At 44.6% G+C, this 21,590-nt stretch overlaps 4 protein-coding genes and 3 non-coding genes across 9 annotated transcripts; 4 read left to right on the forward strand and 3 right to left on the reverse strand.

The window, feature by feature from the left end:
• Window positions 1-6: 6 nt before the first annotated feature.
• On the forward strand, window positions 7-4,659 carry pus7 (pseudouridine synthase 7). Its single transcript, XM_061283233.1, has 16 exons — window positions 7-160; window positions 704-1,003; window positions 1,082-1,166; window positions 1,306-1,425; window positions 1,497-1,638; window positions 2,383-2,494; window positions 2,572-2,649; window positions 2,717-2,845; window positions 2,952-3,077; window positions 3,138-3,199; window positions 3,274-3,434; window positions 3,495-3,621; window positions 3,696-3,797; window positions 3,868-3,997; window positions 4,094-4,185; window positions 4,260-4,659. The coding sequence occupies exons 2-16, from the start codon at window positions 714-716 to the stop codon at window positions 4,394-4,396; spliced, it is 1,893 nt and encodes a 630-aa protein (XP_061139217.1). The 5' UTR covers window positions 7-160; window positions 704-713; the 3' UTR covers window positions 4,397-4,659.
• Window positions 4,660-5,172: 513 nt separating this feature from the next.
• aplnr2 (apelin receptor 2) lies at window positions 5,173-6,849 on the forward strand. The gene is given in 3 exon segments (XM_061283236.1): window positions 5,173-5,347; window positions 5,477-6,693; window positions 6,695-6,849. Coding segments are annotated over 2 exon segments (1,233 nt in total). The 5' UTR covers window positions 5,173-5,347; window positions 5,477-5,532; the 3' UTR covers window positions 6,767-6,849.
• A 375-nt stretch (window positions 6,850-7,224) lies between these two features.
• hdac10 (histone deacetylase 10) lies at window positions 7,225-11,944 on the forward strand. The gene is made up of 19 exons (XM_061283232.1): window positions 7,225-7,378; window positions 8,423-8,557; window positions 8,626-8,722; window positions 8,826-8,923; window positions 8,993-9,097; window positions 9,161-9,229; window positions 9,293-9,419; window positions 9,492-9,557; window positions 9,617-9,676; window positions 9,737-9,826; window positions 9,897-10,003; window positions 10,077-10,144; window positions 10,255-10,477; window positions 10,558-10,633; window positions 10,714-10,796; window positions 10,862-10,918; window positions 10,998-11,271; window positions 11,338-11,497; window positions 11,619-11,944. Exons 1-19 carry the CDS (start codon window positions 7,320-7,322, stop codon window positions 11,645-11,647), a joined length of 1,983 nt encoding a protein of 660 aa, XP_061139216.1. The 5' UTR covers window positions 7,225-7,319; the 3' UTR covers window positions 11,648-11,944.
• A 158-nt stretch (window positions 11,945-12,102) lies between these two features.
• Window positions 12,103-20,993, forward strand: parvb (parvin, beta). Of its 3 annotated transcripts, none has more exons than XM_061283237.1 (13): window positions 12,103-12,339; window positions 16,387-16,476; window positions 16,633-16,703; window positions 16,891-16,993; window positions 17,702-17,842; window positions 18,726-18,841; window positions 18,913-18,971; window positions 19,219-19,238; window positions 19,353-19,414; window positions 19,492-19,560; window positions 19,748-19,849; window positions 19,939-20,011; window positions 20,846-20,993. In XM_061283237.1, exons 1-13 carry the CDS (start codon window positions 12,243-12,245, stop codon window positions 20,920-20,922), a joined length of 1,080 nt encoding a protein of 359 aa, XP_061139221.1. In that variant the 5' UTR covers window positions 12,103-12,242; the 3' UTR covers window positions 20,923-20,993. The 3 variants fall into 3 exon arrangements, with proteins under 3 accessions (XP_061139221.1, XP_061139223.1, XP_061139222.1); XM_061283239.1 differs by lacking the exon at window positions 12,103-12,339 and adding an exon at window positions 13,306-13,638; XM_061283238.1 differs by lacking the exon at window positions 12,103-12,339 and adding an exon at window positions 15,329-15,488.
• Window positions 17,877-17,948, reverse strand: trnag-ucc (transfer RNA glycine (anticodon UCC)). The gene has a single exon. It is a non-coding gene; the product is annotated as a tRNA-Gly (tRNA).
• On the reverse strand, window positions 18,168-18,239 carry trnag-ucc (transfer RNA glycine (anticodon UCC)). The gene has a single exon. It is a non-coding gene; the product is annotated as a tRNA-Gly (tRNA).
• On the reverse strand, window positions 18,432-18,503 carry trnag-ucc (transfer RNA glycine (anticodon UCC)). The gene has a single exon. It is a non-coding gene; the product is annotated as a tRNA-Gly (tRNA).
• Window positions 20,994-21,590: the final 597 nt, after the last annotated feature.

The raw sequence follows: 21,590 nt of genomic DNA on the forward strand, positions 1-21,590 counted from the left end.
TTTGAGCTCGCCTTTTTCTGACTGAGACTTTTTTTGGCCTGGTAGGCGGGGTTTGAGGTCAAACCCGGAAGTAAATACGCGCATGCGCACGTGCTCACACGCGTGTTGTATAGTACATTCGCTCGCTTGACCCTGTGCTGTCTCCACTCTCCACACTCAGGTAGTTTGAATCAGGTTTAAGGCGTTGTTGTTCATTTAATTCGCCATTTAGTTCCATTCTTGAATAAATATCGCTGCTACCACCTTAGATCCCATTTCCCTTGCGGTACCTTGTGCAACCATGCTAAGCTACTCATCAGTGACACATCAGTAAGGGTCAATCGTAAGATCGTTTTAGTGATTGCACATGGTTGTGTTGATCTATCTATGTTAGCATTTGTTTAACATTACTTAGATGTTTTAAAAATCACTTTACACACTAAATGTCTCATGCAAGCCGCCTCATCTGCTCAGACAATGATGAGGCCATCGTTCGTTACCATGACAACCAAGGGTATAGCCTGAGCATTGGCTTTTGGGCCAGAGCTCAATTCATTTTGCTGACAATGGTACACGTAACAGCAGGGCTAAATTTTTTCGATGAATCGCTCGTCAGTGAGTGGAGGCAAAACAACCTCTTTGGCATCTCTTGTCTGTCATCCTCTCACCAGTAAGATGTGCCCCCAATCACAACATAAAAAAAAAAAAAACCTTTCTGTCTCAGCTTTCTTAGAATGGATGAATCCAAGCCCGCAACAGCTCCAGTCCACCCAGGGGAGAAGAGAGGCTGCTCAGAGGATGAGGAAGACAAAGCGGCGGTGACCAAGAGAGCCAAAGTTGAAGATGAACACGAGAACGGAGCTCCTCGGGGAGCAAAGAGCGCCGAAGAGGAGCTGGAAGAGGAGGAGGACGGTAGCGGCGAAACCTTTGCCGACATGATGAAGCACGGCCTCACAGAGCTGGACGTGGGCATCTGCAAGTACGTCAGCGACCACGAGGGCTTCTCGGGAATCCTGAAGGAAAGGTTTGTTCTCTACAACCGCACCCTCTTCTTCCACTTCCTTTCTCGCCGAGCTATAGATGTATGATCGTTTTCACTCAGGTACTCAGATTTTGTGGTGCATGAAATCAACAAAGATGGAAAGATAGTGCACTTAGACGACCTCTCGGTTCCTGAAGAGACCCAGGTCAGCAAAATATTCACTCTGGTTGAAATGCTTGTTGGTAGATGGAGATACAGAGTATGGCTTTGGTTACCATGACAACCAGCGGTTGAGACAAAAGCGAAAACTACTCGTCTTATATTGTGTGTGTTGGTTCTACCAGGAAGCAGCGGCAGCAGAAGAAGAAGAAACAGCTGATTGCTCGGTGCTGACAGAGGATCAGAAGAAGCAGCTCGGGGAACTCCAACTATTCAAGAACAAAGAGAGCTTCGTTTCCATCGAGGTGACTTTACACTTGCTGGCTATCGCTTATCTCGGGTCAGTCTTTTAAATCCATTTTTATGTATCTTACAGGGGGATGAGTCCAAGGAAAAGCGGACCGTGGTACACAAAGCCATCAAAACTCAATTCCCCGGCCTGGAGACAAAGACGGAAGAGAAAGACGGTCGCAAGTTCATCGTGGCCTACCATGCAGCTGGAAAGAAGGCTCTGGCTGGTGAGCGGAGACAGCAAATGTCCAAGTTCATATTTCAAAAGAATGAAAATCTGCTCAAGATTTTAAATCCCATAATGAAGTCGTATAAATTGCTCAGTGAAGTCAGCAAATCATTTTCTCAAGCGCGTCTTTTACATAAAAAAAATACAGACTTATTTTTTACTTTTGAGGTTTCAATGTATATTTTTATGATATCCTTAAGAAATCAAACGGCATGTGCATGATAATAAGGCTGGATTACACTGCGGGTCAGATGTCCTAATTTAATGTCTATAATTGATTTTTTAAAATTATTTTTATTTCCATGTACAATCCAAGAAATGGCTGTCACGATTAATCAAATCTGAATTGTCGCCTGAGCCTTGCAGTGTAAATCCAGTCTGAAAACACGTGCATGAGTCTTTCGGGGATGTCAAGGCATCACTGAGGTTCCCATCCGAGATTGCTCGCCACGAATGCTCACCTGATGCTATTTTCAGTCCACTCGCGGGCTTGCTTTTGCATGCGGCTCAGCTCCCAAACACTGAGTAACGCTCTTCTATTGTCTATATTTTGCTCCTCTTGGGATAGAGGTGAAGACATCTGCAGGTAAGAAGTTCTTCTGCACACAAGAAAGCACAGGAGAGGTCGGGTGTTGAAGCTACTTTTGCCGTTTTATTAAGGCAGGAGTAGACCTTTGTTTCTGTCAAGGTGAACGTCTGAGATATGAGCTCACGCTTTTGTGTTTTTTTTTTTTTTTTAAAGCACCGAGAAAACACTTCTGGCCCAAAAACCGCGGCAGCTTCTGCCACTTTGTCTTGTACAAGGAGAACAAGGACACGATGGATGCCATCAATGTGCTCTCAAAGTTCCTCAGGTATGCTAGTGTCAACATTATATATTTATAAAGGGTGGATTTTTCTTCTGATGTACGTCTCGATGTTGTTTTGCCAGGCTCAGACCCAACATGTTCTCCTACATGGGCACCAAGGACAAGAGGGCCATCACCGTGCAGGAGATCGCCGTGCTCAAGTGAGTGTGGACGAGTCGCTCGGGCGCAAGCGGCGAAGCTCACGCCGCCAACGCTCTCCGTTTTCAGGATCACAGCAGAAAGGCTGGCCCACCTCAACAAGTGCCTGATGAACCTCAAGCTGGGAAATTTCTCCTACAAGAATCACCCTCTCAAGCTGGGCGAGCTGCAGGGGAACCACTTCACTGTGATCATCAGGTGCGCCAAATGTCGGGCTTTATTTTTCCAATATCGGAATGAGCTATGTGACTCGTCATTTTTCAGTTGTCCTGCTTCTCATACTCGCTTGATGTGTTGGCGTAAGGAACATCTCAGGAAGCGACGCCCAGGTCCACCAGGCCGTGACGTCCCTCAAGCAGACGGGCTTCATCAACTACTACGGCATGCAGCGCTTCGGCACCACGGCGGTTCCCACGCAGCAAGTCGGCAGGTAACCGACGCCGTCCCGCGCCGAGACCCCGCCTCCGCTCACGCGACGTTTCTGTGTCAGGGCCATCCTGAAGAACGACTGGAAGCAAGTGGTGGATTTAATTCTCAAGCCTCGTCCTGGAGGTACTGAAGTTCCTAAATCCGCCTGGAGTGGAATTTTGTGGTCACGCTGACGTTTCCGTCTTGTCTCCCCGCAGCTGAGAAAGAATTTTTGGTGCGCTGCAGGGAGGAGTGGGCCAAGACTCAGGACCCCGAGGCGGCCCTGAAGAAGCTGCCCAACAAGCGCTGCGTGGAGGGCCAGCTCCTCCGAGGTCTGGCCCAGCACGGCAAAAACAACATCGTCACCGCTTTCGGACTGGTGAGTTCTATTCAATTTGAAGCAAAAGCCCGTCTTGACGTCCCGCGTGGTTTTGTGCAGATCCCCCGAAACAACCGGCTGATGTACATCCACAGCTACCAAAGTGTGGTGTGGAACACCATGGTGAGCCGCCGGATAGACGCCTTCGGGCTCACCGCCGTGGAAGGCGACCTGATCCTCCGAGGAAGTCAGTATCTCTCGGTATCTCTACCTCACTGTGTTATCATCGATTGAGAATCAATGCCGATCGATCCCCTAAAGCCAAAGCACACGTCCTGTCAGAAGAAGAAGCAAAGAGCCACTCCATACACGACATCGTCATGCCGCTCCCTGGCTTTGACGTCATCTACCCGTCGCACCACGGTAAGAAAAGTCACATTTCAAACCAGGCTGGTTGTTTGAAAAGAAATATGAGGAAAATATTCTGCGCTAGTCGGGAAAGGTTACAGAGAGATGCTGAGCGCAGACGGGCTGGACATCGACAACATGCGACACAAAATTAAGGACTACTCGCTGGCCGGAGCTTACAGACGCGTCATCATCAGGCCCAGCGATGTCAGTTGGTGAGTGCGCCAACCAATCACTGGATTGGGTTCAAATTGAATTGAGGCGGATTATTCTCTTAAAATTTGGTGTCGCTTTTTGCGTTTCCTTTGTAGTGAGGTGATCGAGTACGACGACCCCAAAATCTCTCTGGTCCACAGTGACTTTGAGAAAATTGAGAACAAACCAGCGCCGGTTTTCAACAAAGGTCAGGACTCCGAAGAGAAGTTGCTGCCGACAGCAAACTCAAAGCTCTTTTTCAATTTTCCTTTCTCTTAACAGAAGGGAAGTACCGCGGGCTCCGGCTGGAGTTTTCGCTACCGCCCTCCACGTACGCCACCATGGCCATACGGGAAGTCCTCAAGTTGGACACCAGCATTAAGAAACAGACGCAGCTCAACACCGCCTGGTTCAACTGACCGGTCGATTGTTTGGCGACTTGACACACTTACTAGGTTGGTGTGAGTGTGTCTGACTTTTTTTTTTTTTTAATCGTCGGAAAATAATACCAACGTTTTACTTCTGATGGTTTAACTCTCTCTAAATCACATTTGAACAGAGATGATATTTTTTTTTATCTGCTTGTGCAGAATTTTGAGACTGCTTTCTTTTTTAAAATAACATTCAATCAAATGTATAAGCGACTGGCAAAGACGATGAATTAAAGTCATTGAGAAGCTGAGTCTGTCTATTTTTTTTGGGGGGGGGGGGCATAGAGAACTACATTTTCTATTCGGCCAATCAAAGCAAAATAAATTATAAAGAATCATTGATATAATTTTATTTATTTAGTTCTTTGCTGCTTCTCACTCACATGCTCAGCCTTGTTTGCGCTTCAGAAACGCTTTAACCGCTAAATTTCCTTTTACAATGTTAGTGTGTGTGTGTTGACTCGCTCGAGAAAAGCCAGGAATGTACGTGGTAACATCTGTTCCCGTAACAACAATTCGATGCTAATGTGACCTCTGCACTTGCTGTTTACTGTTGCGGCATCTGGGCTGTTTGCACGGTAACCCCATGCTAGTTGCCCAGCATTTGGATACATTGAATTAGCCTCTTGCATTTATGTGTGTCTGTGCAAGACAATGACGCATTTTCTGTGTCCTGGGAAATGTGTGTGTGTGTTTGTTGGGGGGGGGGGGCTGTTTGCAGGTCACATAGCTCCACTAGTGTGGTCTGCTATGCGTACAAGTAAGAGGACGGATGTGTGTTTATTGGGGAGTGTCCGGGGGGGTTAGCATGTTTATAAGATAGGCACCATCGTCACCATCCTGCAGATTTCGGAAAGAAAGCTTCTAAAGAACAAGTGAGAAACTGATTTTTGGCTGTGTTGCACTGGATTTTAATTCAAGCTGATGACGTGTCTGCAGGTAAGTGAGCTTCAGGCTAACCAAAACTAACGGGACTCGGGCCTTAGCCAAATTGTTATTATGAATTAGTTAGTGCTGTGATTAAATGATATGACGACGGTGAGTTCATGGTTTTTTTTCCTTGCATAGAAAAGCAGAGCGGATCTGAGAAGAGCCAACTAATGCGAGTCGGCAAGAACGATTAAATGGAGTCCAACATGTCGGACGCAGACTCCCTGACCTCCCCTTCGCCGCCTCCTTTCTTCCAATGCGACTACACAGACTGGTCTCCCTCCTTCTCTATCATCCCCTCCATCTACCTGTTGGCCTTTGTGCTGGGTTGCCCGGGCAACGCTCTGGTGCTGTGGGCCTATCTCGACCGAGGCGATGGGAGCAGGAGAAGTCCCGTGGGATTTGCCATTCCGTGTTGCCGAGAGTCCAGAAGAAACGCCTCCTCCATCTCTAGCTCCTCGTCTCTCGGGGCCCCGCGCCCGTCCCGCTCCCTGACGGACTCTTTAATAGCTAGCTTAGCATTAGCAGACCTCTGCTTCCTGGTGACCCTTCCCCTGTGGGCGGCGTACACGGGCCTGGGCTACCACTGGCCTTTCGGCCAGACGCTGTGCCAGCTCAGCAGCTTCCTCACCGCCCTCAACATGTACGCCAGCGTCTTCAGCCTGAGCGTGCTCAGCGTGGAGCGCTACTGGGTCTTGACCAGGTGCCCTCGCCAACACCATCCCACCCGGGCCTCGTGGCCGCTGACAGGCTTGTGGCTCCTGGCAGGGGTTCTGGCACTTCCCGGCTTGCTTCTGCGCTCAGTGCAGGAGTCCGACTGGCCCGATGAGTCGTGTTCTACAGCCTGCAGGATGGACTACTCCATGTTGATGGGAGACGAGCCAGATGAGGACGAGAGGGAGCGCGCCCAGATGTGGTGGGCGGCGGTTCTGAGCCTCAAATCCACACTGCTCGGCTTCCTTTTGCCCCTCGTGGTCCTGCTGGTGTGCTACTGTTCCTTGGCCCGTCTCCTCGGCAAACACTTTGGCCGTGGGCCTCGACCCGACCGCCGCCGCCAGCGCAGGCTCCTCCGGGTCATCGTAACTCTAGTATTGGCCTTCTTCCTATGTTGGCTGCCTCTGCACGTCAACAAGACTTTGTCCCTGCTCCTGGAGTTTGGGTTTCTGCCGTACTCTTGTACCTTGGATCAGATCCTGCTGGCGGCCCACCCGTACGTTACGTGCGTAGCCTATCTCAATTCCTGCCTCAACCCGCTGCTCTACGCCGCCTGCGATCCATCGTTTCGAAAGAGATGCAGGCGGACGCTGCTGCGGGAGAAGGGAAAACGAAAGGAGGCACAGAAGGAGGGGGGGGATATTCTATGGCCCTGCACAGGAGGAAACGGCAGACAAGATGGCGGGAGTGGACGTGGCCACTGAGCAAATATGATTTACTTCAACTACTGTAAATGTGTGATTTTCCTTTCATGTTTACTATATAGTTGCACTTTTGCTTTTGTATTAAAAATAAAATGGTGCGAAATCACAAATGTCTATGTGTTTGTAAATGTTTTTTTTGTTGTTTAAATTCTTGAAAACACATACATTATGGAATGCTAATTACTGTGCAGTATGTACACAGAGCTGTTTAAGTCTCGATTAATTTCGATATAAAATGTGGTAATTACTGAAAAAAAATACAAATGAATGTTAATATCTTTTTAAATTTCTATTATTCAATGTATTGTATTCAAGTTATATGTATTTTAAATTTTGTTAATGGTGAACTGAAGTGATTCCATGTGTTATATCTTGATCTTTGTATGCATAGTTTGACATCGTGAATTTACATAGATTTATAATTTTATTTTGAAGCAAAGCGCAGCACCGTTTTATATTCGAGGGGGATGCTGTGACCCGTGACCCATAAAAAGGTTTCGCCTGCTCGGCTTCAGAAATCCGAGCTTTTCAGTTTTTTTCCAGGAGACTGCAGGACATCTAAGATGGGAACAGCCTTAATTTACGACGAGGAGATGACCCGCTACAAACTGCTTTGGTTAGAGTAAGTATGAGATAAGCAGCCATTTGGCTAATAAGTCCGACACAAGTTCTTGCTTGGTGGGCACAACGGTCCAGCAGCGCAACGACTGCCAGGTTGTTGTTGTTTTGTTTTTGCAAGGAGCGTTATTTCGTTAGTGGCCTCTTTGATTTTATTTTAAAAACTGCAGCACAAGCTTGTGCCTCTTTTTACGCGTGTACATACATTGTTGCTGTCACTGGGTTGAGAAAAGTGTGCGTTTTATATCGTTGTTGCTGCTCAGATGAGTTAGGTTGGTGCACGGTAAGGGAATCGTCACCAGTATTTTAAATGTGTTATTTCTTTCCAAAAAATGAAGGTGAATATATTTGTTGGTTGTGGTAAAATTAAAAAAAAGTAAAGTTTATGTGTTATGCCGTGCGGGAGCAGTTGCCCGGTGTTGCGTTTAAATGGTCGGAACCGATTTTCGCAATGTTGTTTCTGGTGGGACTATTTATATACGCTTTGTGCAAAATAATCGCATAGGTTGATATTATTTTGTTTGAGACATTACTTAAATGTAAACTCAAAATGTTTTTATTTCATTTAATACCTTTTTGTCTTTTCTTAATGGTGTTCCATGTCCTAGGTGTCCCATTCATAATTGTAAAGTAAGATGAAATCTACAGATACAACAAAATTAATTGAGGAATAGAATTATGATTAATAATTAGGGCAGGGCGATATGGACCAAAACTGATATCCTGGTATTTTTAGACTGAAAGCCAATATACGATATATAAACACACCACATGTTCCACTTTCTACTCAACAAAGCACAGATGTGAAAAGAACAGAAATATAAATACCAAAAAATGTAAGCAAAACAAACTGACCTTGGCTGGAAACAGACCTACAGCAGTTTCTTCAGCTGTATGAAATGAAAACAGATATAATTATAAATGCAAAGAACAAAAAAATAAAATTATTAACCCGTACGCTTGTTGCAGTATTTCGTAATCTAAATAATTATGATTGATTAGCAGCAGCAGAAAGACACATCTCACAAATTCAAACCTGCGCTTCCAGTCCAGATTGTGAGCTCGAGAGGCCCGAGCGTCTGACAGTGAGTTATGAAGCATTGGTCCAGAGCGGTCTGGCTGCTCGATGCATCTCCGTACCCGTCCGCAAAGCCACAGACGACGACATTCTCCTGATTCACAGGTGAGTCCTGAACCTCTAATTCTCAGAAGGTTTTTTATGCCTTCTGAAGTTCCAGAAAAATGTTCTAGCGAGGAGTACCTGGAAGCGGTGAAGAAGACGCCGTACATGACTCTGGAAGACCTGAGGGAGTTCGCTCTGAAATATGGATACGTCTATTTCCACCCAGTGAGTGGTATTAACATTGTTGCTATGGAACATTGTGGAAAAATGGAGTAGTCGTTCCAAATTACTCAGCAGCCATTTTAACGCTTCCATTTTTGTGCTACAGAACAGCTATCACTGCGCCTTATTGGCAGCGGGAGCCGCACTGCAACTGGTGGACGCCGTGATGAGCGGGAGGGTGCGAAATGGCATGGCTCTAGTCAGGTAAGAACTTTTAAGCCAGTCTCTCAGTTTGATTTGACCGCATTGGCTCGTGTGTTTGATCGTGAGCAGACCCCCGGGGCACCACAGCATGCGCAGTGCCGCCAACGGCTTCTGCGTGTTCAACAATGTGGCCATAGCAGCCAAATACGCCCAACAAAAATACGGCGCTCAAAGGTAACGAGGTCAAGTGCATCCTTGGAGCTTGTCTTTCTATTTTATGACATTTTTTTTTTTCAGGGTGCTGATCGTTGATTGGGACATACATCACGGTCAGGGGGTGCAGTATGCGTTTGAGGAGGATCCAAGGTCGGCACATTGACTAGATTTCTTTCGACGTGCTCAGAATTTCCAATGGCTTTCCTTCCACAGCGTGCTTTATTTCTCTTGGCACCGCTACGAGCATCAGAAATTCTGGCCTGAACTCAGAGAATCGGACTATGACAGTGTCGGCGAGGGCAAAGGTGCTGGCTTTAATATCAATGTGCCTTGGAACAAGGTCAGTAACACGGGAAATTTGCCAACCTTTCCATTCACTTTCCAGTCAGCGTCGGATGTCCGCTGTGTCCAGGTTGGCATGCGGAACGGGGACTATCTTGCCGTCTTCTGTCACGTCCTTCTGCCCGTCGCCTACCAGGTGAGAAGAATTCACGCAAAGTAAGGGGGCTGACTGGACTCGAGTGATTTTTCTTGCAGTTTTGCCCGGACTTGGTACTGGTGTGTGCGGGCTTTGACTCTGCCATTGGGGACCCAGAGGTACATTTCAAGCGCCCTGCTTTTTAATTTGCATTTTTATCAATTATTATTATTTTCCAGGGTGAAATGCGCGCCACCCCAGACGTCTTCGCCCACCTCACCCACCTGCTAATGAACCTCGCCGAGGGAAAACTGTGCATGGTGTTGGAGGTCGGACACATTCTTTACATTTTCAATAAGCATTTGAATTTGGTGATAGCATCCCGCAAATGTTTGGCAGGGCGGATACAACTTGACTTCTCTCGGCCAGTCCGTGTGTGTCACGGTTCAAAGTCTACTGGGCGATCCGGCGCCCCGGCCCGCCAACCTTCAAGGACCCTGTCAGAGGTTCGGCCGCGCCGTGTCGGCAATTTGACTTTGCGCATGACGGCGTGACTTACTTACGGTGTTTCTCTTTCAGCGCGCTGGAGTCGGTTCAGTGTGTGCGCGCAGCTCATCGCAAGTATTGGTCGTGTCTCAAGCATGCAGGTACTGGACCGATGAAGGGAACCTTGAAGGGAAATACCGACTCTTGGTTCATTTATTTCATAAACACATCAAATATATCCTGAGTGAGATATTTTTGTACCTTACTCCAGCTGAAGCGCCCCCTTCGGACGTCAGCACGAAGCGCATTAAGATAGAAGAAAAGCTCCAAAGCGGTGAAGCAGCTGAAGGCAAAGACCACGTCACATGGCCCGAGCCTGAGAAGTGTGTCGCGCCTCCCGTACGCACGGCGGTGGTGATCCCCGAGGACGTGGATTGTCCGGACGGCTGCCAACGCTTCCACCTGCCTAATAATGCCCGCTCGCACTCAACCAAGTGCGATTCTCTTTTTGTTTCACCTGGACAAACAAAAAAAAGGCTCCTTAATGATTATCTTTGTCGCTCTCTCCAATAAGAGATGATTTTGAAGGTGATGCTGTCACGAAACTATCCAGTCTTACTGCGCTTGCTGGGGAAATGGAGAAAAATGAGGTCAATTTAGTTTTTTGTTTTTAATTATGACTGGGTGCTTTTCCCTCCAAAATATTGCCACTTTTTTCCCCCCCGACCAGATCCGCAATGGCTTGGCCTTGGTCAGTGACGTCTCTGTGGCACTGGAGACGGTCATCAAGCATGCAACCGCTCTCAAACAACGGTAAAAAAAAGTGGATGCAACTGTAACTGGATTAGCAACAAAAACAAGTTCTTCCTTTTTTGCAGTGTTTTGGTTGTATGCGTTGGAGGCAATGGAGTCATGAGTCACCTGCCAGAAGATGGGTGAATATTATTTCTACTTTGTCGTGTATTTATCGTCATGAAATGAGCTTCACCGATCAAGCGCGTTCATGTCTTTTAGGACAACGCTTACAGTAGACATCCACAAGGGGGCGCTAGAGATGCCTAGGTGCAAACATTATATACCTGTGAGTCTGAAGAACGGCTGCGGCGAAACTTCGGGGTTGGTGCAGGCCACATTCGGGCTCCTCCTGCCTCTGGCCTACGAGTACGACCCCGCTCTGGTGCTGCTGGCGCGATTTCCCGGCACAGGCGGCCCCAGCGAAGACGCGTGGCAGCAGCTGGTCTGCCTCCTTGGCGGCCTGGCTCGCGGTCACATGCTTGTGCTGGTGCAGGTGAGGAGAAGAGGCAGCAGTAGATGGATTAGAAGGATTTTTTTTTTTACCTGGCTTCCATTTTAGGAGGATGAAAAGGCTTTAGTCGAGCCAACAGCATCGTCCCTCTCTGGGAATCCCGCGCCAAGTCTAGGGCAACTTCCTGCTCCGGTAACTGAAGATGTTGAGGCACTGGAGCGTTTGAGACTCCACCTTCAGGCCGAATGGACGCTGCTGAGGACTTCAGGTGAAGGCAAAATAACAGTCAGTGCCAAGCTGCTGTTACCCGAGTGCTCGTCATGCACACACGCATCATCTCTTCAATATTTCATTTAAAACTGTATTGTGCTATTTTCTCATCAAAACAGTACAAGAAAGTGGAAGTGAGGACAAGTGAAGCTTCAATACGTATTCCTTCCATTGCATTTCAAGAACATGGTCCAGGGCAGACATGCTAATCATAGGAACACTGCCAGTGTTTATTCATATTCCATCCATTCTTATTTTAATTTTATTTTTTTTATATGTTTTATTTTTTTTGATATGGTGCTTGTCATTCTGGTTGTGGGTAAACTGGAGTCAATCCCTGCTGACTGAGCCATAGGACACATTTACAAATCTTCAATGAACAATTTTTCGTTGTTGTTTTGAGACATCTTTTTATACAAAATTAAAATAATTCATATGAATCCGATTATGTGTCTGCTTGGTGGTATGGGTCTATAATTCGATGCTACACCCTTGCCCGAGGATCCCAAATTCTGAAGGAGGCCTACAGTTGACTTCAACATCATGACACCGTATGTAGTCCCTTGTCCTGCCTGTTGGAGGCGCTGTGAACTGACGCACTGTTCCATGGTCGTCACACAGTCCGACGTCCCAGCCCGCCTCTGCCCTTGACTTGGCCGGTGTGTGTGTTCGCAGGCACCGTTCCCTGTTTGTCATCACTATTGCGTGCGTGTGTGACAGAAACACGCTCACACGCTCAAAAGATGTCCACCAGCTCGCAGTCCGCCAAAAGCAAAAAAGACGAGTCTTTTCTAGGCAGACTCGGGGGCACTTTGGTCCGGAGGAAAAAAGCCAAAGAAGGTAAGTCATTTATTAATATTTTCGTCTCTTTTCCAAATGATCTTATTTTAGTCATCCATATTCTTTTATTTTCCTTTAGCGCTCATTCGTGCGGCAATCACGTGGCACTCCAGTTAAATGCTGCGGGCTCGTTTACAATATTGATGACGTCAGTTTTTCATATTAGTTTCTTTCGTAACCACAAACAATCACGTCCGAGACAAAGCATACCGCGCGCTCTTATTATGTGAGGTAACGGACATAAATAGAAGCGCACAATAATGCCACATAGTCAAGAGGAAGTTCAAATAGATTTAGGTGGCCTTATTTACATTTTAAACACATGTCAGAGTTTGTCTTGACTTATTTTGAGCCTTTGTGTGTGTGCGCGCGCGTGTGATAAAAAAAAAAAAAACACACACACACACAGCTGCGAGATTTAACGCCTGTGTGTGTATTCACTGAGGGTCCGCTACAAGTTGCTCGAGGACTGCACAAAATTAAATATGATCCAAGTATTCTACATGATGTTTAGTCCGATTATTACGTCAGAGATTTTAAATCCATTTTTGCATTCCAGTACCAAATGGCTTGCTGACTGGCACCGGGGTGTGAACTGGTGGTTGAAGACCACTAGTGTAGAAGAAGTATGCAAACACTATAATATGAGCAAAATTATTCAAATAAATTTGAAAAACATGAGTGCGCCACTGCCATCTACTGTAGTGGATGTGCCATTACACAAGGGGAGGAAAAAATACTGTATGATACTCTGATATACTGTATTTATGCAGTACTACCATTTCTTGTGCTTTATTGCCCAAGTCGATTTTATTTTACAGCACGTTTGAACTTAAAGGTGATGTTTTCAAATGGTTCATCTTGCAAGCTGCTGTGGTTTTCTGTCAGGCGTGGTGACTTTATTCTCAAGAGGAAACACCCTAACGATGAGTAGCGTTGGGAAAAGTTGCGTAACCTTTTTGCTGAAAACTCATTTTCCATGTCAGCATTTTGTGGTCTTCTTGTTTTTTTGTCCCCGTTGTCAAGTTATCGAGACCACAACTTAATGGGGAACATTTTGACTTTCTCTCACTCGGCTCAGATTGCTGCACTTTTCTTGGGTTGCTTGTGACAAACTGACAGGAAGTGTGCGTTTTTGTGACAAGGCCAAAGTGTCTGTTTGTGTCCGTCACATCCATGAGTTGCTTTATAAGGAACCAGCGCTCACATCCTGACTATGTGGTCTCGCAAATTGCTGATGACATTCACTAGTACGACTTAAACCTTGCTTGGTTGCTGCTGGAGTGATGACCGCAAAGAGTAAGTTGTGTTCTTAATTAGGGGGGAGGGGGGGGGGGGGTCAAAGGGGTTCCCCCTGTTTACGACTACATTGGGAAATATCTATCTATATATAATAATAATTTATATAATAATATATATATCTTCTTTATTACGACCCGTTTCATCTCTGTGTGGCCATTTGCTTCTCCTTGTTAATGCGGTTTATTCAACTTAATTGAATTAACCACAGCAGTTTGCAAAGTGATGCACGTTAAATAAAAGACAGCTAAAACCCAAAAAATTAAACATCGTGCCGGGCTGTTACTTTTGTCGGCTTAAAACGAGATCACGTTTCAAAAAAGGAAAGATCATTGCAAACTGAGCAAACAGAGCGAGCACCCATTCTGCTCCCCGCCACTAGGAGGCGGATTTCAACCATCCACCCATCCTATTACTAACCCCCGGCCGGTCATCTCTGGGCTTCTGTTGCTCTCCAGTCTCGTGCTGCCGACGTAAATAACCTGCGCTGTATTCAAGAGCCTGTCTGTCGCCTCCATATACTGCCACTTTATTTATATCCTCAACCAGTAAACTGCTTCTCACCCCCTCCCCCTCCTGTCCCAGAGCTCTAATGGGGGGGTCACTTGAGCGTCATTGTTGTTTTTGAATGCTGCTCACATCTTTGCCTTTGAATAGTTAAACATAATTTAAATATATACAAGGCATCCACAAAGGCACTGTACATTTGATTCCTCGTTTTACAGTTTGATAACTAATATGTAAATAGAGCCACAACTGGAGGTGTAATAAATGAATAAAAATAAAATCTATGCCTCATTTTGTAATTTGACTCCAAGATTTGTCCATTCATTTGCTTTTGTAATACAATGTCAGGAAAAAAAGAATAACTCATGTTCTATCTGGGTTGCCGGCTTTGCTCGGGGATTGAATTAGTGGAATTGTGTTAGCGGTAATAGAGTCACTGCCTGATTGATTGCCTGCCGTAAGTAAGAAGTATCAGAGGCTTGATTTGGTGGCTCATTGAAATGCAAAATTTATGCTGAGTTAGACAATCAGATAGACAAGAAAAAAAACTGTTTTTTATATGACGGGGGGGGGGGGGGGTAAAACATGATGAGCATGCACCAGCACCACACACGAGGTAAACATTGAACTCATTTGTTCATTAAAATTAAATCAACACATCTTAAGGATGTTCAATCCTACTTTTTTATTCAGACCGATACCGGTACTCAATTCTTGAGTTTCATCGATAGAGATACCAAGTATTGATACCGCCAATACTTTCTACACACAAAACTATACATTCCCTTCTCGTTATGAAATGAATGACCATTTTCTATTATTCTAATTTCCAGTTCCTGATAAAAAAAATGGCCACAAGATGGCGTCTGATACTGGTATCAGCTGCTGTCGCAAGTACTGATACCTTGAAATAAGACTGATATCGCTAACGATACCATCACTCACCCGTCCCTAACATTTTTTTCAAAATATCCAGTTGATCATCAAGTCAATAATAGGGGGAGTAAAAGAGGAAATAGAAATCTACCAAAATAAAAGTAGTAACAGCGCTAAATAGGGTGCAACAGACTTTCATTTCCAACCATTACATCACACTAGCGTCCATTGGAGATTCTACTCTTAACACACACACACACATCTCCAGTAACTAGACCTCTGAGGTGGGGAGGAGATTTGTGACAGAAATAAACACGCCCCAGCTACCGTTCGGCCTTACTCACACACACACCCTCACACATATTGACATATAACTGTGCATGCATTTACTGCATCGTGCATCCAGCAGGAATTTCAAAGTGGGGACATGGCGGGATTACTTTGCGGTACCAAGAGGAAGAAACCAGGTACTTTGATAGAAATGACAAGTCGGCCGTGCCTCGCAAATTATGCGTCGTTGGGCTTAAACTGCTTTATAGGGGTTTGTCCATACGTAGGTGGTTGTTGGATTTTGCCGACTTTGATGGGGGTCGTACTTGACTCGGAAGCGGGCGTAATGGAAGCAGATGAGCCACGGGGGAGGAAGCGACGCAATTAGGATGAAATGTAGCAATTCTGCTCTGTAATTATGCAGCCAAATGTTGAGCCATGAGGAGATTCCAGGCTAAAAAGAACTGACGGTATCAGATCGGAAATGTGGCGTGGACGCCTTCCCCCGAGCAAATGTACATTACTAATGCTTTGAAGTTGTAATTGTTTGACATAATATACAGTGATTAATACTTTATTTTCTGCATAAAATAACTATAGAATAGAGAGCGCACTAACAAGTGAAATGGAGTCTTTAAAAAAAAAAAAATCAATGTCTCCATTAGCGGGCAAAGCCCAATTTTTCAGTGATAGCAGATATTGATTATCTTTCAATCTGCGTGGCGTTTACTTTTATTTATTTCCTCCATTTTGTCTGCACTTAAACGCACCAGTTTTTAGCAAGATTGCTGAAGGCTTCGTTTTTGTAGCCAAACAGGAAACATGAAGAGATAAACTTGTTGATGGAACATCATGTGGCCCGTGGAAAAAGTGACCAAGCGTCTCTCTCTGGCAGTACTTTTTAAAAAATCTTGGGGGAAAACAGAAGCAGTGACATTAACAGTAAAAGGAAATAACTATATAAATGCTGATGAATCAAGATAACATTTATTTCATGGGATTTATATTTAGGTGCTATTTGCTGTTGGACATTACTCATGGTGCATATGTGTGTGTGTCTGTGTGTGTGTTTGTGTTGTGTTGCCGTGCGACTAGTGAGCGACCTCCACGAGGAAGGCAAAAATGCCATCAATGCTCCAATGCTTCCTTCTGGGACAAACGTCCATCCCGAGGACACTCTGCTAGGTAGCAACACACATTTCTTGATGTATTTTTTTTATTTGTTTGTATTAATTTACATGCAATAAAAAAAAAAAAAAGAATTCTCACGTGGGATCATGTCTGCACTCAACATGTGTGAAGGGGATGAAAAAAAAAACTGTCTCACCTTGTCTTTGCCAGAGGAGAACGCCGAGAGGATCATGCTGGACCCGACCTCGCGAGATGACCCCAAGTTTAAAGATTTGCTGAAGGTAAAAAGAAGTAGAAGTGCTCAAAAAAATTCTAGAAATTTGGAATTTGAGGTGAACAAGATTTACTTCACAAGAATGGTGGGAAACCTTTTTAAATGAACCCAGGTCTTATTTTCTTTTGTGTATCACACAAGCCTGGCATGTGAACAGGGGTGTGTAGACTTTTTCTATCCACTGCACACTACAGGTGCTTATTGACTGGATCAACAGTGAGCTGGAGGAGGACAGGATCATCGTGAAAGACCTGGAGGAGGACTGCTATGACGGACAAGTACTGCAGAAGCTTTTTGGTGAGTCAGGTTATCCTCTGCGTTCGTGGGCGCCCTCTAGTGTCCATTACGTGTTACCGGTAATAGAGTCCACACTAATACAGTAAGTAAAATGTGCGTTTTTTATTTATTTTTTTGTTTTATAATTAACAACTTAATTTCAAGTATTAATGTCATTATTAATACTGTAAATATCACAACACAATATCTACGTAAGGTAGTACAGCTTAGAGATGCACACACAAGCGCTAGCGATAGCTCTCTTTTAAACATGCTAAAGCACATTGCGTCACTAATTGGCAGGCAAAGAGGCAGGTATTTTATAGAATAAAACAACGAGAAGAACTTACTTTCTTACGCACAATCTGAAGCACATCTTAAAGGAGCCAGTCTTACAGTCCTCTAGCAGGCCTTTTTTTACAAGTTTGACGTAAGATAATTGTGGAAAACGCCAAACCGCCTCCTGTTACTTTTTGTTCCAAACATGCCTGCAGCGCCACCGCCGGACGTAGTGGCCAAAACAATATTGCATCGGTCGTGATTTTAGGATATAATATTAGTGAATGGGAATTAGTTTTAGCTAAAGTATTTTAGGGTTTGATACCGTATTTGGGGGAAAAAAAATAAAATAAAGTTTTTGGTTGCACCACAGTAAATTTATTTTTATGTCCAAGTCTCATTGTGGGACTAAAATAGACGGTCTTATTTGAAGTACGGTTCTCCTCCCAGAAAAGCTGTCAGGCCGGAAACTGAACGTGGCCGAAGTGACCCAGTCGGAGATCGGCCAGAAGCAGAAGCTCCAAACGGTTCTGGAGGCTGTCAATGAGCTGCTGCGTCCCCATGGCTGGTCAATTGAGTGGAGTGTTGACTGTGAGTGCTTCATTTCAAATTATCCAAAAGCTATTGCGTTGGCCGGGAATCGAACCCGGGTCAACTGCTTGGAAGGCAGCTATGCTCACCACTATACCACCAACGCTGGTGTGTTAGTGCATCTAATTATTATTTTCTTCGATGATAAACTGCTTTTTTTTTCCCCCAGTCATCCACTGTAAACTCGCTTCAATAGTTGCATTCTCAAATTGTAATTCATTCATCTGCATTCATAAATACAAACAAACTAAACAATCCGATCAAATAATATTAAATTGTAAACTATGACCAAAAATAATTTGTTATAAGAATTATCCAAAGCGACTGCGTTGGCCGGGAATCGAACCCGGGTCAACTGCTTGGAAGGCAGCTATGCTCACCACTATACCACCAACGCTCCTTCTCAACATCTGGTTCCTTGAGAAAGCTGTTTCCGTCCCCCCAATACCCACGCCCACGTTGCATTTTCACAGTTATTCATTCATCTGCTTCCGCAAAAATCAGACAAACAAAACAATCCCGAATAAATAACATTACATTATAAACTACGACGAAAAATATTGTTTTTAATAAAAAATTCAAAATCAACTGCGTTGGCCGGGAATCGAACCCGGGTCAACTGCTTGGAAGGCAGCTATGCTCACCACTATACCACCAACGCTGTTAGTGCAACGAGCGTGGAAACTCACTAAAGAGGAAGTTTACAGAATTCCTGCCACGTCGCGCGTACACACGAGACACTTCATTGAGCACACCCACGCAGTCCATTTAACAATACTTTTAATTTTGTGGTTGCCGCTCTTTTTATTTTTATTCTAATAATGCAATCAAAATATTTTTAGTCGCTTTGCAGTCGATATCCTCAGGGTGAATGTTTTTGCAGCCATCCACTGCAAGAACCTGGTGGCCATCGTGTATCTGCTGGTGTCGCTGGCCATGCACTTCCAGGCGGCCATCAGGCTGCCCGAGCACGTCTCCGTCAAGGTGGTGGTCGTCAAGGTGAGGTGTGCGTGCGTGCTGCGCGTGTGACGTTGCAATGTGACGTCACTTCAACGCTAATGTTTGAGCAGAAGCGAGATGGCCTCCTGCAGACGGCCCTCGTCAACAAGGAGCTGACCAGCACCACCGAGTGAGCGCTGTTTTTTTAAAAATATTTTTTTAAATATATTTTCACAAGAAAAACATCAATCTATGTTGTATTTCAACGCAACGAATTCAACAGTATCATATTTCAATGGGCATCGTGTTGCTAATTCTCAAGTGCGTGCCGTTGCCGCCAGAGGGCAGTATAATGCATACATTGATTTTAATAAATAATCTTAAATTTGCATACGTAGCAAACTGAATTGTGCTTTTTGGCTCTGTTTCCTTTCCAGAATGATGATGGGGAGATTTGGTAAGTAATGATAGTTTCTATGTATTATGGTGATTTTTATGTAAAGTTTTCAAAATCCGAATTTAGTAGGATTATTCTTTACTTATTCAAAATAAATTCTTCAAACTTCAACAGAACGAGACGCTTTCGATACGCTTCTGGATCACGCGCCTGACAAACTCAATGTGGTCAAAACGGTAAGAAAATTCCCTTTTAAATTCAGACTCAGATTATTTTTTTCTTTCATTAAATGATCCGATTGCTGCCCCCTTAGTCACTCATCACCTTTGTCAACAAGCACTTGAACAAGTTGAACCTGGAAGTCACTGAGCTGGAATCTCAGGTATTCAAAGTTTCTCACATCATTTCAGTGGAAATGAATTTTTAAATGAAGAGAATTGCACCAACTTTTGGAATGTCTATTGGAATACTGGAAGCAAATTTATGAAATGTTTTGACTTAAGATCGTGGTCACGCAACAATTTCAACTCTTAAATCAAGTCACTGTAATGATGGAATATTGTGTTCAGTTTGCTGATGGCGTTTACCTGATCCTCTTGATGGGGCTGTTGGAGGACTACTTCGTACCTCTGTACAACTTCTTCCTCACCCCAGAGAACTTTGACCAGAAGGTGATTTTTGACCTTCATGAAGAAAAATAAAGTCCATTATTGCACGTTGTGAACGATATCCCAAGCTGAGATGACGTTTTTTGAATCAGGTCCACAATGTAGCATTCGCCTTTGAGCTCATGCAAGATGGCGGCCTAAAAAAACCCAAAGCCAGACCAGAAGGTAATGCCCGTTATATTTTATATATTATTTTAAGCTTGGCTTGACTCAATTTTTGGGAAGTACTTTTTGGTGTAAGAAATTTATAAAGACCAGTTCCTGCAATACTGCTCTTCTCCACTAGAGGGCAACCTCGCGTCATATTTGAAGCGAGCGCTAAGCTAAACGGAGCTTGGCCATCACTTTTCTGTCTTATAATTTAATAAACCATCGGCAGCCTGTAGCACGTCGTGCATCAATATACATAAAGATATCATATTATAGGATGGAATAATATTAGGTAGATGAGAAATCTAATAGTCGTGACGGATGGAATACTTAAAGCTTAATCAACATTTGCTGCCATTAAAGCAATTACAGTCAGAGGCCGCAATGGAAAGATAAAGCGATACATTTGTTTTATGACATTATCATCAGCGGGGGCTCGCGTTTCAGTTCGCTGTCATCCACTCAGACCTTCCTAACACAGACAAACAATCGAGTTCATTTGTTCTCTCATCTTTTTGTTACCCTCACAGCATTGTACCTCCACGGGGACAATGTTTTTTTTCTTTGTTGTTGTCGTTTGCAGCCAACTCGTGTTTCACCTTGAATCTTAATTGCAGCCCATTCTGCTGTTCTTCACCAAAACAATTTATCTCCAAGGTCCTAGTTCTGCAGGGAAAATTACAATATGCAAATAAGCCCTGTGGATGCAATCGCAATGTATCTTATGGTAATTATCAGGAAATTCATATTTTGGCCTACTTTGCGCTCCATATGAAGAAGGCAACGTTAATCGAGGAGCTGGAATTGAATGGCTTGATGAATGGACATTTTTTGTTACCTTTTGTGCAGATGTGGTCAACCTGAACCTCAAGTCCACCCTCAGGGTCCTCTACAACTTGTTCACCAACTACAAGAACTCAGAGTGACGGCGTGTTCGCGTGTGTGGTCACAAACAAGGACTCTTCGGTCGTGTCAGAGACGATTGGGAACACTTTTTTTTTTAAAAAAAAACATCTCCCGTATGTGTTTATTTATTCCTGTTAGAAAGTTTGTTGAATGTGCAACCATGAATGTTGACATCAACTTGAAAACATCTTGAATGTACACACAAGTGCTAACGTTCACCAAAATGCTTGAAATTCTTTCTCAAAGTTTTGGGGTGAATATTAAATGAGACATGTTTTACTTTTTTTTTTTTCTTAAATTTAAAGTTTCAAACTAGCCTTAGACCAAATTTCGAAACTATTTGCATGTGGGCTGGCAATGGCGGCAACAGATGGCCGCCATCTTTATTTGAAGAAGAAAAAAAAAACGGCTCACGTTAGATGACCGCTTTATAAAACGGTGCCGCCCCAGGTGGGCCGCAGTCGAAGACGCCTGCCATCGACTGACCTTTCAGACGAGCCCCGAGAGAAGGACGGAGATCTCTGGCTACCCCCCCCCCCCCCTCGCCTGCTGGCGCCACTGGGAAGACAAGCTGCGCATTCCGACGCCTGGCTGAATTATTGAACGAGCAGATGAGTCAACGCGCTGTAAGGAATCACCAAAGTGACAATTTGTTAGCGCTGCCTCACAAGCATTCCACCAATTTGGG

Source organism: Syngnathus typhle, linkage group LG7, assembly GCF_033458585.1.
Source record: "Syngnathus typhle isolate RoL2023-S1 ecotype Sweden linkage group LG7, RoL_Styp_1.0, whole genome shotgun sequence".
Lineage (NCBI taxonomy): Eukaryota > Metazoa > Chordata > Actinopteri > Syngnathiformes > Syngnathidae > Syngnathus > Syngnathus typhle.

Coding starts and splice junctions, on each gene's coding strand:
- hdac10 (XM_061283232.1), top strand. CDS start 7,320: ATGGGAACAGCCTTAATTTACGACGAGGAGATGACCCGCTACAAACTG. Junction 7,379..8,422: donor TACAAACTGCTTTGGTTAGA/GTAAGTATGAGA, acceptor CTGCGCTTCCAG/TCCAGATTGTGAGCTCGAGA. Junction 8,558..8,625: donor GACATTCTCCTGATTCACAG/GTGAGTCCTGAA, acceptor AAAATGTTCTAG/CGAGGAGTACCTGGAAGCGG.
- pus7 (XM_061283233.1), top strand. CDS start 714: ATGGATGAATCCAAGCCCGCAACAGCTCCAGTCCACCCAGGGGAGAAG. Junction 2,495..2,571: donor GTGCTCTCAAAGTTCCTCAG/GTATGCTAGTGT, acceptor TTGTTTTGCCAG/GCTCAGACCCAACATGTTCT. Junction 4,186..4,259: donor AGCGCCGGTTTTCAACAAAG/GTCAGGACTCCG, acceptor TTCTCTTAACAG/AAGGGAAGTACCGCGGGCTC.
- parvb (XM_061283237.1), top strand. CDS start 12,243: ATGTCCACCAGCTCGCAGTCCGCCAAAAGCAAAAAAGACGAGTCTTTT. Junction 17,843..18,725: donor AATTGAGTGGAGTGTTGACT/GTGAGTGCTTCA, acceptor ATGTTTTTGCAG/CCATCCACTGCAAGAACCTG. Junction 18,972..19,218: donor GAGCTGACCAGCACCACCGA/GTGAGCGCTGTT, acceptor TTTCCTTTCCAG/AATGATGATGGGGAGATTTG.